The following is an 11625-nucleotide window of genomic DNA, read 5'->3' on the forward strand; positions in this document are numbered from 1 at the left end:
CTGAATGTGATAGATCCCCATAGACCATAAAAATGTGTATGCATCCAAATTGAATTTTCATGAAAAGAGTTACGCTTAGTTCTCATGACCAATTTAGTTGGTGGTTTTCATTGATATTCAATACTTAGTTTAAAAGCTAAAATGAATTCATTATAGTTTTGATAACTGATTGCATAAAAATAAGAAAAAAACTCCAGTGCAAGTTAACAGTGGTTGAAAGGTGTTTGAGTTTAGAGAAAATCGACGATTGGCAAGAACTGTGCATCATTTCGTACACAGAGATATCTGCCGCTTATCTCTTGGTAACATTCAGTTCTCTGTGATTTTGTATGAATTCACCGTGAGGGCTGGCGTGTGATGATCACAAATAATAGAATTTGAAACACTGACAAGCAACACGTGAAAAACACTGATAAGTACTTTCGCGGTCCTGTATGGATATTATTAATAGCGAGTATATATAACAAAATGGAATAACGGCATGATTGTTTAGGCCAAAATTTCATAATAACTTATGGACAATCAGTGCCGCTTGAAAACATCCGGCCATCCATGTTTCAGATACGCATTGGTATACGTCCAAAGCATTGATTATTGTCTTGAAATCACACCAGAGGTCAAGGTAATAAGTACGAAGTGTATGGTAGGTGAGAAAATTTAAAGTACAAAATCACTTTTTAGTGAATGTACAGAGGAAGACTCATGTTCCGCATCTCATACAAGCGAGTTGAATAATAAAATTTAAAATAGAACTAACACGATAAGACAAGTGGAAAACAAAGAGGGAACAGCACTGAAGATCGTATATTATAGTGTTTGCCTGTAGGAGTTTACCGCGTTCGTTCGCCTACAAGTTGTGATAGTCGCATTATATCACAACCGACAACAAAATCCTCGAAACCAAATACACACAATGAATATCAACTCAGACGATCGACATATCTTATCTCAAGCAGATGACGGAAGACAGAAGTAAGTCTCTGATCAAACGATATTTATTGCTGACCACAAGAATAAACGTCATGCTGACAGACAGCAACACCTGAAATTTCAGTGACAAGGCTCTTTAATCCTTCCTGAAATCTGGCTGGAGATCAACCTAAACCTAATATTAAGTAGGTGTTTCAACAGATGATAAACAGTGGTGTTCCTTGTCAAAAATGATAAAAGTTTATCAATGATAATTCTTAGATAAATATTCCTAAATGAGCAACTTTGCTTACTTCACAACAATAACGTCGAATAAAAAAATTATCAGCGCCAACTGTGATGTAAATGTGCCCATTAAAACTGGGAATCAATCTGCGACGCTGAATTATTGTCTTTCCACAGCACTTAACACACGCAGCTGTCAATTCGTTAATCAAAATGCCAGAGTCTTGTGTGAAGCTGATTATGACAACACCAGTTTAGGCCTATCTATAGACCAAGCTTTGAATGAAATAATTGACCATATACCGTCCGTGACAACAACAAAATCATGGAAGGAACCATAATCAGTGTTGAGAACATAGAGTTAACAATAGTTTTTCGCCTAACTTTTACTGAACGTTAGGTAATCAAGTAACGAAAAATAAAAGTGCCTATATTTGTATTCATAAGCTATCATGGTCGCTCAGTATAAAACAATGGCTGTAGTTAATTCCGAATGATATTGTTCAGTAGTGAGATTTTATTGGAAATAAACATTCACAACGGACTCATTATTTATTGCAATGATCATTAAATCACGTTTACACAATACTACTGATTTGAAAACGAAATGTTGTCAAACTCTCGCGAAACAAGTCAGTTGCCGATGCCACAATTAGTTGGAGTTTGACAACGCCTTAACCAGTAACACCTATTATGAATCGTACCCACCAAGTGAAATCAAAAAACGGAAGCGAGGAAGTTCGAAGATATGTTTGATAGGCTATCAATATATCGAAGGTCGTCTGATCTAATCTGGCTAGCGATTGCAGGGGTTGTTGAGCTATTTATTTGGGGGATTTATTTGACGCTACACAGTTTCTATTCAATGAAGACAATAACGCAAACAGTAAAAATCCAGTTTCTATATTTTGTCAACAACATTACATAAGTTGTTAAGTAAACAATCATAAGAATGTACATAATTACATAAAGAAATTGTCCAAACTATTGAAATGAATAATGATATGGAAAGTGTTCTAAAGAAGTACTACATGGAAACAATTTGAAATAATCAAACGAAGTTATAAGACATTTGTGAGAATCATCTGTTACTTCACTTTCTTTGATGTAGCCATCTCCAAATTATTAAACCAACACATACAACAAAGAAAATGATGACTAAAGGAATCACGATATACAAGTACCATAGTGATTTCTTCTCTACATTCTCTTCAGTAGTCGTGTTCTGAAGAAAAACAAAATATTAGCATTTATCACTGAATATCAAATATTTACCGAGTGTTGATTAGTTTCTTCTGTAGTTCCCTTGGGGCTTTCTGTAACCGGAAATTCACCAGCGCTTGATGTTGTTTCAATGTGTTTAGTGGGTGTTTGTGTACTCAAATCGTTCACATCTGGGTTATGCTTGATAAACAAAACAAAAGCATTGATTACCAAATGTCAATTAATTCAGTAATCATTATGCACATTTGTCAGCACCGATAATAGAATAACATTCAACAAATAGTTACTCAATTTGCATTCATACAATCATTTAGAGCATCTACTACCGATTTGACAGTCTGTATGCTGAGTACACGCCATTCTGAAACCATCAGACGACTCAATTTTGTGATGAAATTTGTGTTCTGAATGTCGCATCTAAGCACAATGCGAATAAAAACCAAAGTTACATATTACTCAGCAGAACGTCAGAAATCCTTGTTCGAAACTTCAACAATGGAGTCTACTTCCATTAATTATCAATATATGACACACTATTTCCAACAGGTTACGCTTCTTCGATCAAACTGTTTTCATTGGTATTTTGCGACAATCCACATAGATATGCGGTTTCTAAAATAACATTACCTTCAATGAGCTGAAATATCATTACGTTTTTCGAGGATTAGTGACAATGATCACTTCGATCCATTATTTACTCATTCCATAGAAAGAAAGCATCGTACTCATATGAGATTAGTTGACGTCAATGTATACAAATGTTTAATTTAGCTATTGAGGGTAGTATTCGTGTTATTTTTTATTTGTAAAGAAAAAATGTTTCTTCGGGTGAATGGATGTACGCGAAATGTGTAATTTTTCAATATTGAAAATGACCTGTGAAGATTGAGAAGTACTAACCTTAACACGGCATTTATTAACTTTCATGTTATGAGCATCCTTGTCAGTACTATCAATGCATAGCTTCACTTTATCACACCAAAAACAAGTTATGTCCGATGTTGTTGCGTTTTGGCATGCTTCAGGTGAAGTGTATTTTGGACAATAGTCTGTGAAAAGAATGAGATGATTTAATTTCAAGTGACAAAGCAAAAGGTAAGTGAAATACAAAACATGTAACAATAACCCAATGATCTGATACTGTTTTCGGCGTTAAGTGACAATTTCACTCACTGGAAAATTGTCACTACGATGCATAATGCAATATTCAGTGCGCCATCAATTTCAATCATGTTTCGCGACATCATGTTTGAATTGAATGAAACTATGTTGAATGTCAAGTATAAACGATGGATTTTAATGACTGTTTACATTCAGACATGTACGCGCGATGCTGTCAGTGGACTCAGCAAGGCATTTTGCATTGAACTTATCATTCTCGTACAGTTTCTTCAGATGATAAGTTTTAAGAATGCACTAAGTTCAAGAAATTCAGTTGTTTTCAGACCTGATATCCAGTTTTAATTATGTTGATCCAGTCAAACGACAAACGAAGTCTGACATTGTTTTTATTATGATCAGTGATGATATTCTTGAAGAGATTTCAGTCGACCTACTGTGATGGATGATATCAAAGTATGTAACTGCATTGTGTTCTTTGTGGTATCAGTTAATCTGTGAAACTAGTAGGACCGGTAAAGATTCATTGATGATGAACAGAGTATCTTATTCGCAGAATTTTGACGGCAATCTGATTATTATATCATGGAATGATTCTCTCACTACTAAAAATATTATTTCAGTAGTCTTAAACATGGTGAACTAATATCTGTTTATACTAACTCAATGTACATATTCATGAGAAGGTACACATTTTCATAATGTGGAAATAATTCTTAAACTGGTTATGATAAATTGTATTTTAGAGACGTGACTTATCCATACCTTCAATTTATCGTATATGTATGACAAAGCAAAAGTTTCAGAAAACAGGCAATCGTTTACGAAGCATGTACCAATAGAAAATACGGACACTTTCTTGTCAACGCGCAATACACACACGGACACTCAATTTCATTGAAAACTAACATCATCTCATATATCGTTTTGCTGCTTTGTGGTCAAGTCACTTTTTGATCAAAGTGAAGACTTCACTATTGGTTCACATTCGATTTTGAATCCTTTTCATCATTCAACAAAAGAATGGATGTGTAGTTATTAATGGTAAGTGAGACGTCATTTAGGGTAGATAGCTCGATATCATTTGGTGGTTAAATAACATTATACATGGAATATTCATATCATTGAAGTAAAAAGGATGTTTTCAAGTGTGAAGATAATTATCACTGATTAAATAAGTTATAACATACCTCCTATGAGTTCATATTCCACCATCGTGCCACTATTGATCCATGTTTCAGGAGTAACTATTTGAGGTGCTATTTTATCATGTGTGATAGAGTGAACAAGAAAAGACACTTAGAATTTTGTATTCGTTTATAAATACAACAGGTTATTTGCAGCATCTAATTCGTGGACTAAACAAGGAATTAGAAAATGCCTCATATAAGATAAGTTGCTGATTATCTAGCATGCCCAAGACTTATTAAAGTACATCAAAATGGATCAATGTCCAACCAGCACCGTTCGTTTAATTCTGTTTCATATAAAGCACACCTTATTTTGAGCGAAGATTGAGGACTAAAAGTGTGATTTGTGTACTGTAAGTTAAAGAATAAATGAGTGTAAATATCATTTATTTAAACTTGTCATTCATATGTTCCCATCCGAATGCGCCAATCGGTAACCATAAGATTGAGCCGCATCAAAATAGCCATCCCAACTCTGAGGGTAAATACATTCATACAACTTAGTTGCTCTACTTAAGATATCTGGTTAAGTGAGTATAAGCATATGTGAACGGTGAAATCTATTATCGGTAAAATTCATCACTGAAAGCTGAAACAACACCATAACGATCTCACTTTGAATCATTTCTGTGTCATCATCAACTATGATAGTTTTTGATTTCAATACATATTAACTTGGCTTTCAATTCATTTTATAATAGTGGTTCTATGTCCGTAAGCCGTAGTCGCGAATGTCAAACACTTTCACTGACAGTCACGATCAGTGTGACACTGCTATTTTCCTACAAGGAGTGTGAACATCAATCTAACGTTGAATGTTCACAATTCAATAACATTTGAACAGTGCATTTACAAGACGCATATCAATTTCATTTTGCACAATTATCTACAACACTTCAATGACATTTATATCAGTTGATTTTACAAGCCAATCAAATCCTAAACTCTAACTGTAACGAGACTAAATTAGATCACTATGATAGAATGAAGGAATAATCTGTATCGACGTGCTGATAACTAGGGTACGAAGATAAAGTAATATAACACAAACAGATGACTGATGATACGAGTACCCTGACATCAATGTGGTGACAACATTTATTGAAATGTTTCTTACTTCCTCCACATCCGATTTTCGGTTTCCAATCAATTGTTTTAATTTCCGTTGAAACCTGAAAGAAAATGTTGATAGTTTGAGACAAGATCTCTCAACACACAACCTCCCAAACGAAGGTGAGGTGATTTGTTTTATAATTATTCATTGTTTTTAACAAGTGCCTGAATACGTTGTGTCATCAAAGGTTGAATAATAGTGTCAAATATTCTATTTGCAGTTTACAGAATGTTGCTACATTACTTTCGTGTTCAATGTGACTAGATATATTTGACAGTATTCATACACATGAAATAGTTGAGTAATCTGAAGTACTTGAAATAAAACTACATTTGCATTCAATTGTTCAACTTACTTTATCATAATAGAAAACTATCTTCCCATTCGGATGTATTAGGCAAGTTACCTCGGCTGTAAATTCTACAATTAGAAAACCATCGATATTTATAACATTCGGGGAAAACAATGACCAGTTTATCGGTAGATGTGACATTGTATATGTCAGCTCATAACTTGACCATGTTTCAGTGAATAGTTACTGTGTTATGTCAAATATTTTCTTCAGTTGACTTCACGGTAAATAATTCCAAGTGCACGTCATGAGAATGAAAGAAGCATACATCCCACTAAACGAATAACAAATGCCTAATGTTGTATTACTATTGTATTATTACTGAAACAATAAATTGGTAATTATCCCATCAAGATCCGATGGTCAATGAAGTATTCATATGTATGCGGTATACATTCTTGAATGCCTGATAAATCGATCGAGATTGAGTACACATGACATAAGGTTTGTATTGTTTGCTTACAAATTGAACTTAGGGATTTAATTGGTTACATGGTTACGTGATATTTCAATCGATCAACTGAATACGACCATAGTGTTTATTTGTTGTGGATGAGAAACGAATAGCCTTTCATAGATGGTGTTAGGAATATTTTCAAAATTTCAATGGATAATATTACGGATAATTTTTTAATATTTGGGTGGATAATATTTAGAAATGACTATGAGATTAATGGGTGGGTAGATGAAATTGTTGTGTACAGAACTGATTTTGTGACAAACATAAAACACGATTCATTTATTTTCAAACTGAAACTGTTCATCGAATTCAATCCAAGCCTGTAAACGTCATTGAATCTGTGAATTCGTTTTCACACAAATGAAATAAGATTGTGACCAAATTTATCCACCATAGTGATCTGTATTTGACTCATCAACCTTAGTGACTTCCAGATCACATCAACTATTCTTCAAATCTTATTCAACTTCATCAAGCGACACTCATTTCTCTGAAAAGTGACAAATTTCTACATTTTCAGTTTCTGACACAAATTGAATTTGACAAACAGTGAATAATCATATGGAATGAAGATGTAAGTGTTTAGATTCCACATGTGTTGACTTACGTTTACCATCAACTTCTTTATCAATAAACCATTTGACAGCAAATAAGTCCTCTGAAATGATGAAAATAAAAATGGATGTTTAAATATCTGCATAATGAATATCTATCAGTTTTAGCAAAGGAAAGTTTTAACACGAACAACATTTGCGTGCAAGTTATGATCTTCATTCTGAGATTCATTGAACCGATGTAGTCAAGTACTCAAGTACCTCTCATGGTAGACTGTAGAGTTGGTAATTGACAATCGAGCAACACCATCACTTGTTTTATCATTTCTACTCTTCCAATGTGTTTGTATTTTGAGATGAATCTCTGTTTTATTCAGCATTCACTTTCAGCCATATAATAAATGTCTCTGTCCTTCCAACTAAGAAGAATGTTTTACTTCTGTAACATTCGTTCTAGGAGCTTTACACTGGTACAGACTACTAATATCTAACTGACAATACACATGTAATAACATTTTCTGGGATTCGGTTATTTATCTATTCTGATAACTGACCAAAAACGGATGTTTTCAACCTTGATGTTCAAGGTGTTTTAGTTTGAGTTAACCATCTTATGATAACAGAATATTATTAATCTTTCATTGCTCAGCTGTTTCAAGAAGTGCCTGTATTGAAATTTGATAAAAGTACGAATGTGACTGCAAATATCGAGTCCAAAACTCGATGGTAAACAAACAGCAAATGCAAAAGCAAACAGTAAATGCCGGAAAAGTATTGGAAGACATGAAATATGACTTGATAGTTCATAGATTGCAATAATTCAAAATGACGTCTGTCACAACATCGCTTATTCTCGCACATGTGATAAGTCCGGTTAATTTAGTCTACAAAGATGTATCGTGTCGATGTCGATATCTGCTATCTTGTAGTCTTGATAGACTGTAGAGTTGGTATTTAGCACTCGTACAATAACATCACTTGTTTTGTCATTTCTACTCTTCCAATGTGTTTGTATGTTGAGGTGAATCTCTGTTTTGTTTAATATTTTCACATGATGGTAATCAAAATGTGTTTTGAAACACACATGTCCTGGTTCGACAACCAAACAAACAAAACAATCACCATATGTTGATAAGCTCTTGTGTAATAATCAAGTAAAATAGAGAATAATGTATGCAAAATGAAGGGTGAGAATAAGTAACGAAACAAATTATAACTGAATAATACAAAAACTCACTCTTATTCAAAATCGCAAATTCAAAACTTATATTCTTTGCATTGAAAGCCTCAATATATCCGACGTATTGTTCTCCGTGTATATCTATGCCACCTGTATTTATTTATTGAAAATATGAAACATGATTGATCATTTAACATTGAATGAAATAAACTAAAGACTTAAATGAATTGCATGAATGAACTGCATCTGGATTGCTATAAAGCATCACATTATCGACACAATTCGAAGAAGAAAGAATATTCAAAGAATTATTGCATGTCTCAAGGAGTATAAAACTAATTCAATAAAGAAATGGAATCAGTTTGGATTCATGGACAAAAATGTTATCAAGAAAATTAGATTATAATTTGAGGTGAAAGAAAACTACTGACTTACTATCGGTGTAAATATCGAAACGTGTGACGTTACTATTGTAAAATTTAAGCGACAGTTGTGGTTCAAGAAACTAAAAAGACGTAAACACAGGGACAAGTACGTCCATCACAAAATGTATTCAACTCACCAAAGTTTTATTGTATTTATCCAAACTTGTAATCACAGATGGCTGAGTCTGATTAATACTGATGCTTTGTAAATACATATAATGCTGAGACTGAACATGTTTGTAACGATCAAATTGATTACTTACATATCGATAAGAACTATTTTCAGAAATTATTTTTCCTGAAGTCATCCATCCAGTTTGATTGCAGACATCCTGGCATTCGAAGAACTCGGCAACGCAGATGATAATTAAGAAGAATGACATCCATTGAGAAGATAAAATGTTGTGTCTAAAATGGTTCAGATGAAATAAACAACGTAATCTCGTTGTGTTGAGTTTCAAATTGAATTCGTATGTTCAGTCAACACTCACCTCATCTTCTTGTTCAAAGTAGTAAGTCATATTTGAATAGAACGTGTCAGGTTTATATAGAATTTTGAAGTGTAAGGTTGTTTACAACTGATTCGATGATTCAAACTGACCATTAAGATGAATATACGTGGTAAAATCGTATGTTCATTGTTAACCAATCATAGACGTAGATGAGCGCATCTTTATTCAATATTTTTCTGGTTGTTGAGAATATGAGCTGAAATGTATCCACAGTTGTTTGAAATTCCTGACTCCTATTGATGAAACCTATCATGGATGTGATTAATACTAATTTATAATCAACGATTGGTTAACTTGTGATTCAAAAGATCTGCTCATATGTTCATGAACAAACAGTTTGTTGTGTGTAATAATCTGTTAATTGAAATTTAATAGTGCACCATCTTGATTGGATTGGCTAAAATGAAAGTAGCACAAACTGTTTTGATTGAATGTGAAAACTTACCCATTTACATTTGTATTTTATTTCAATAAACACATTCTGTCAAACGATTGCACAAGTCGTTTAATATGAAGTGGCAACTTGTAAACAAAGCCACATCTATTTCATTTATCCATCACATTACAGGGCTGACTGTTAATAGGTTTCAGGAATATTTATGTCTGGGTAATATATACAAACAGTTCTTTTTTCTATGTACAACAGAGGTGTATTGTTTTATTTAAGAAAGACCTCGACATTAAACAAAATGTCGATTACTCAGGTATTACAGTCTGTAGTAAAACAAACAGTTGTGCAGTAATTTCGTGAATTGATCAACATCAAAATTGTGTTCAATGATACATTGCTCGTTTCATGTTGTTCATCATGATCTAATTACCAGAGGAAAACATATCAGCGTATGTTTTAGTGTCAATCAGTAATTGTGCTCAGGAGGAATATGAGTCAGACTATAAATTGCTTGATGTGATGTCTCGTAATACCAACTTGTGTATTTTATATAATGTTATGAGGAAATATGTTGCAAGTACACAGTATGACTTACTGCATGATTTTTTCGTTATGCCATGTCAACTAATACAGCTTTTCAATTCTTGCATATAACCTATTATTGTGTACCGTACTCCATTATCCATTCATGAGCATTGGAAAAATGGACTTTGATGTATTGCGAAGAGTGCTCGAGGCAGTTAGCAAGGAGTGCGGAGAAACTTTTGAGGTCATTATTAGTAGGGTTGTGGATAGTCATTTATGTCTAGCTAAATCCTGACAGGTGTTCTCTTATCAAGTACTAACCACCCATTTCATTTATATGTCTCTCCTTGTATATCTTTTGTTAGAACGAGACATTAATGCATTAGAATCCATGTATACAAGCAAAAGTATAAGAATTCTACAATTTCTTATCTGGATAGAATATACCCTTAGTTTTTCAATGTGATTTTGTGATGACAGCACAAATGACCGTCATATTTTAAATGTTAAACATTACCATTCGTTTACTCAATGAATGAAGTTTTCTCAAAAATTCCTTTCAACAACTTGTCGATTACATGAGGTGTACTTCAGTGTTTTTCATTATTTCAGCAGGAGATTATTCTTCTTTAAATGATCTCTTTCTTCCTCGTTACATCTTCAACGGAGACTAATATACTCCTTCTACTTATTACCAATTTGTATGTTCTAATGTCGAACATAAGATTGTGCTCCGCGCTTCAACGATAATCAGTTTCGACAAAAAACGAAAATGTGCAGGCTATTAAGTGTGGATAAACGGGATTTTATCAGATTTATAATGTTCATTGTAGCTTATAAATTTTACCACGGTCAGCTTTATAAAGGGAAATTCAGCTACACTTATTCATAATTTTATCATGGGGGAACAGAATTAACCAGATAAACAAGCTGAACAAGAATAAAAACACTACTCATTAAGTTCAAGTGTATGAATGAATTGCTTGTATATTTGCTTACCTACTTATGACATCTGAGATTTTGAAAAACAGACATTCCAGATTATCTAGAAACGTATTTTGAACATTTTTCCCTAGCGAGCAACTCAATCAGCGAATTTTCAACGATCAACAGATGCTTGGAACCGCCTAAATTTATATCAACCCGTATATGCACTGAAGGCACAAATGGTGATGTGCTGAAAAGAATTGATTCAAAACTATGTCAAATGACTTTGATAAACAGTATTTGTCAGATAGAAAGCGATAAGTGATTTAAGTTCCATATTATCTGACGTTGATTGTTCGCTGTTTTAATTGTTTACATTTTTTTGTATTCTCTCTTTTGAAATATTTAACACTCATCTCCTGCATCTCTATGTTTTTGGACACCATAATCTGTTCGACGGCTGAAACATATATCTCAGGTGAATAACAAGGTAACAT

The 11625-nt window shown here is 33.4% G+C and overlaps 1 protein-coding gene across 1 annotated transcript; it reads right to left on the reverse strand.

The window, feature by feature from the left end:
- Positions 1 to 1945: 1945 nt before the first annotated feature.
- MS3_00006032 (uncharacterized protein) lies at positions 1946 to 9612 on the reverse strand. Its single transcript, XM_051214129.1, has 11 exons — positions 9037 to 9612; positions 8911 to 9000; positions 8784 to 8853; positions 8406 to 8498; positions 7222 to 7272; positions 6158 to 6222; positions 5806 to 5860; positions 4689 to 4757; positions 3280 to 3428; positions 2431 to 2559; positions 1946 to 2380 (listed from the first exon to the last, which is right to left on the reverse strand). Exons 1-11 carry the CDS (start codon positions 9154 to 9156, stop codon positions 2249 to 2251), a joined length of 1023 nt encoding a protein of 340 aa, XP_051067259.1. The 5' UTR covers positions 9157 to 9612; the 3' UTR covers positions 1946 to 2248.
- Positions 9613 to 11625: the final 2013 nt, after the last annotated feature.

Source organism: Schistosoma haematobium, chromosome 2 (assembly GCF_000699445.3).
Source record: "Schistosoma haematobium chromosome 2, whole genome shotgun sequence".
Taxonomy (NCBI): Eukaryota; Metazoa; Platyhelminthes; class Trematoda; order Strigeidida; family Schistosomatidae; genus Schistosoma; species Schistosoma haematobium.

Bases quoted from the DNA above. Each gene is read 5' to 3' on its own strand.
- MS3_00006032 (XM_051214129.1), bottom strand. From the start codon at position 9,156: ATGTCATTCTTCTTAATTATCATCTGCGTTGCCGAGTTCTTCGAATGC. The intron at 6,223-7,221 runs GTAAGTCAACAC...TTCTAATTGTAG, and splicing joins TAAAGAAGTTGATGGTAAAC to AATTTACAGCCGAGGTAACT. The intron at 5,861-6,157 runs GTAAGTTGAACA...ATTTTCTTTCAG, and splicing joins TAGTTTTCTATTATGATAAA to GTTTCAACGGAAATTAAAAC.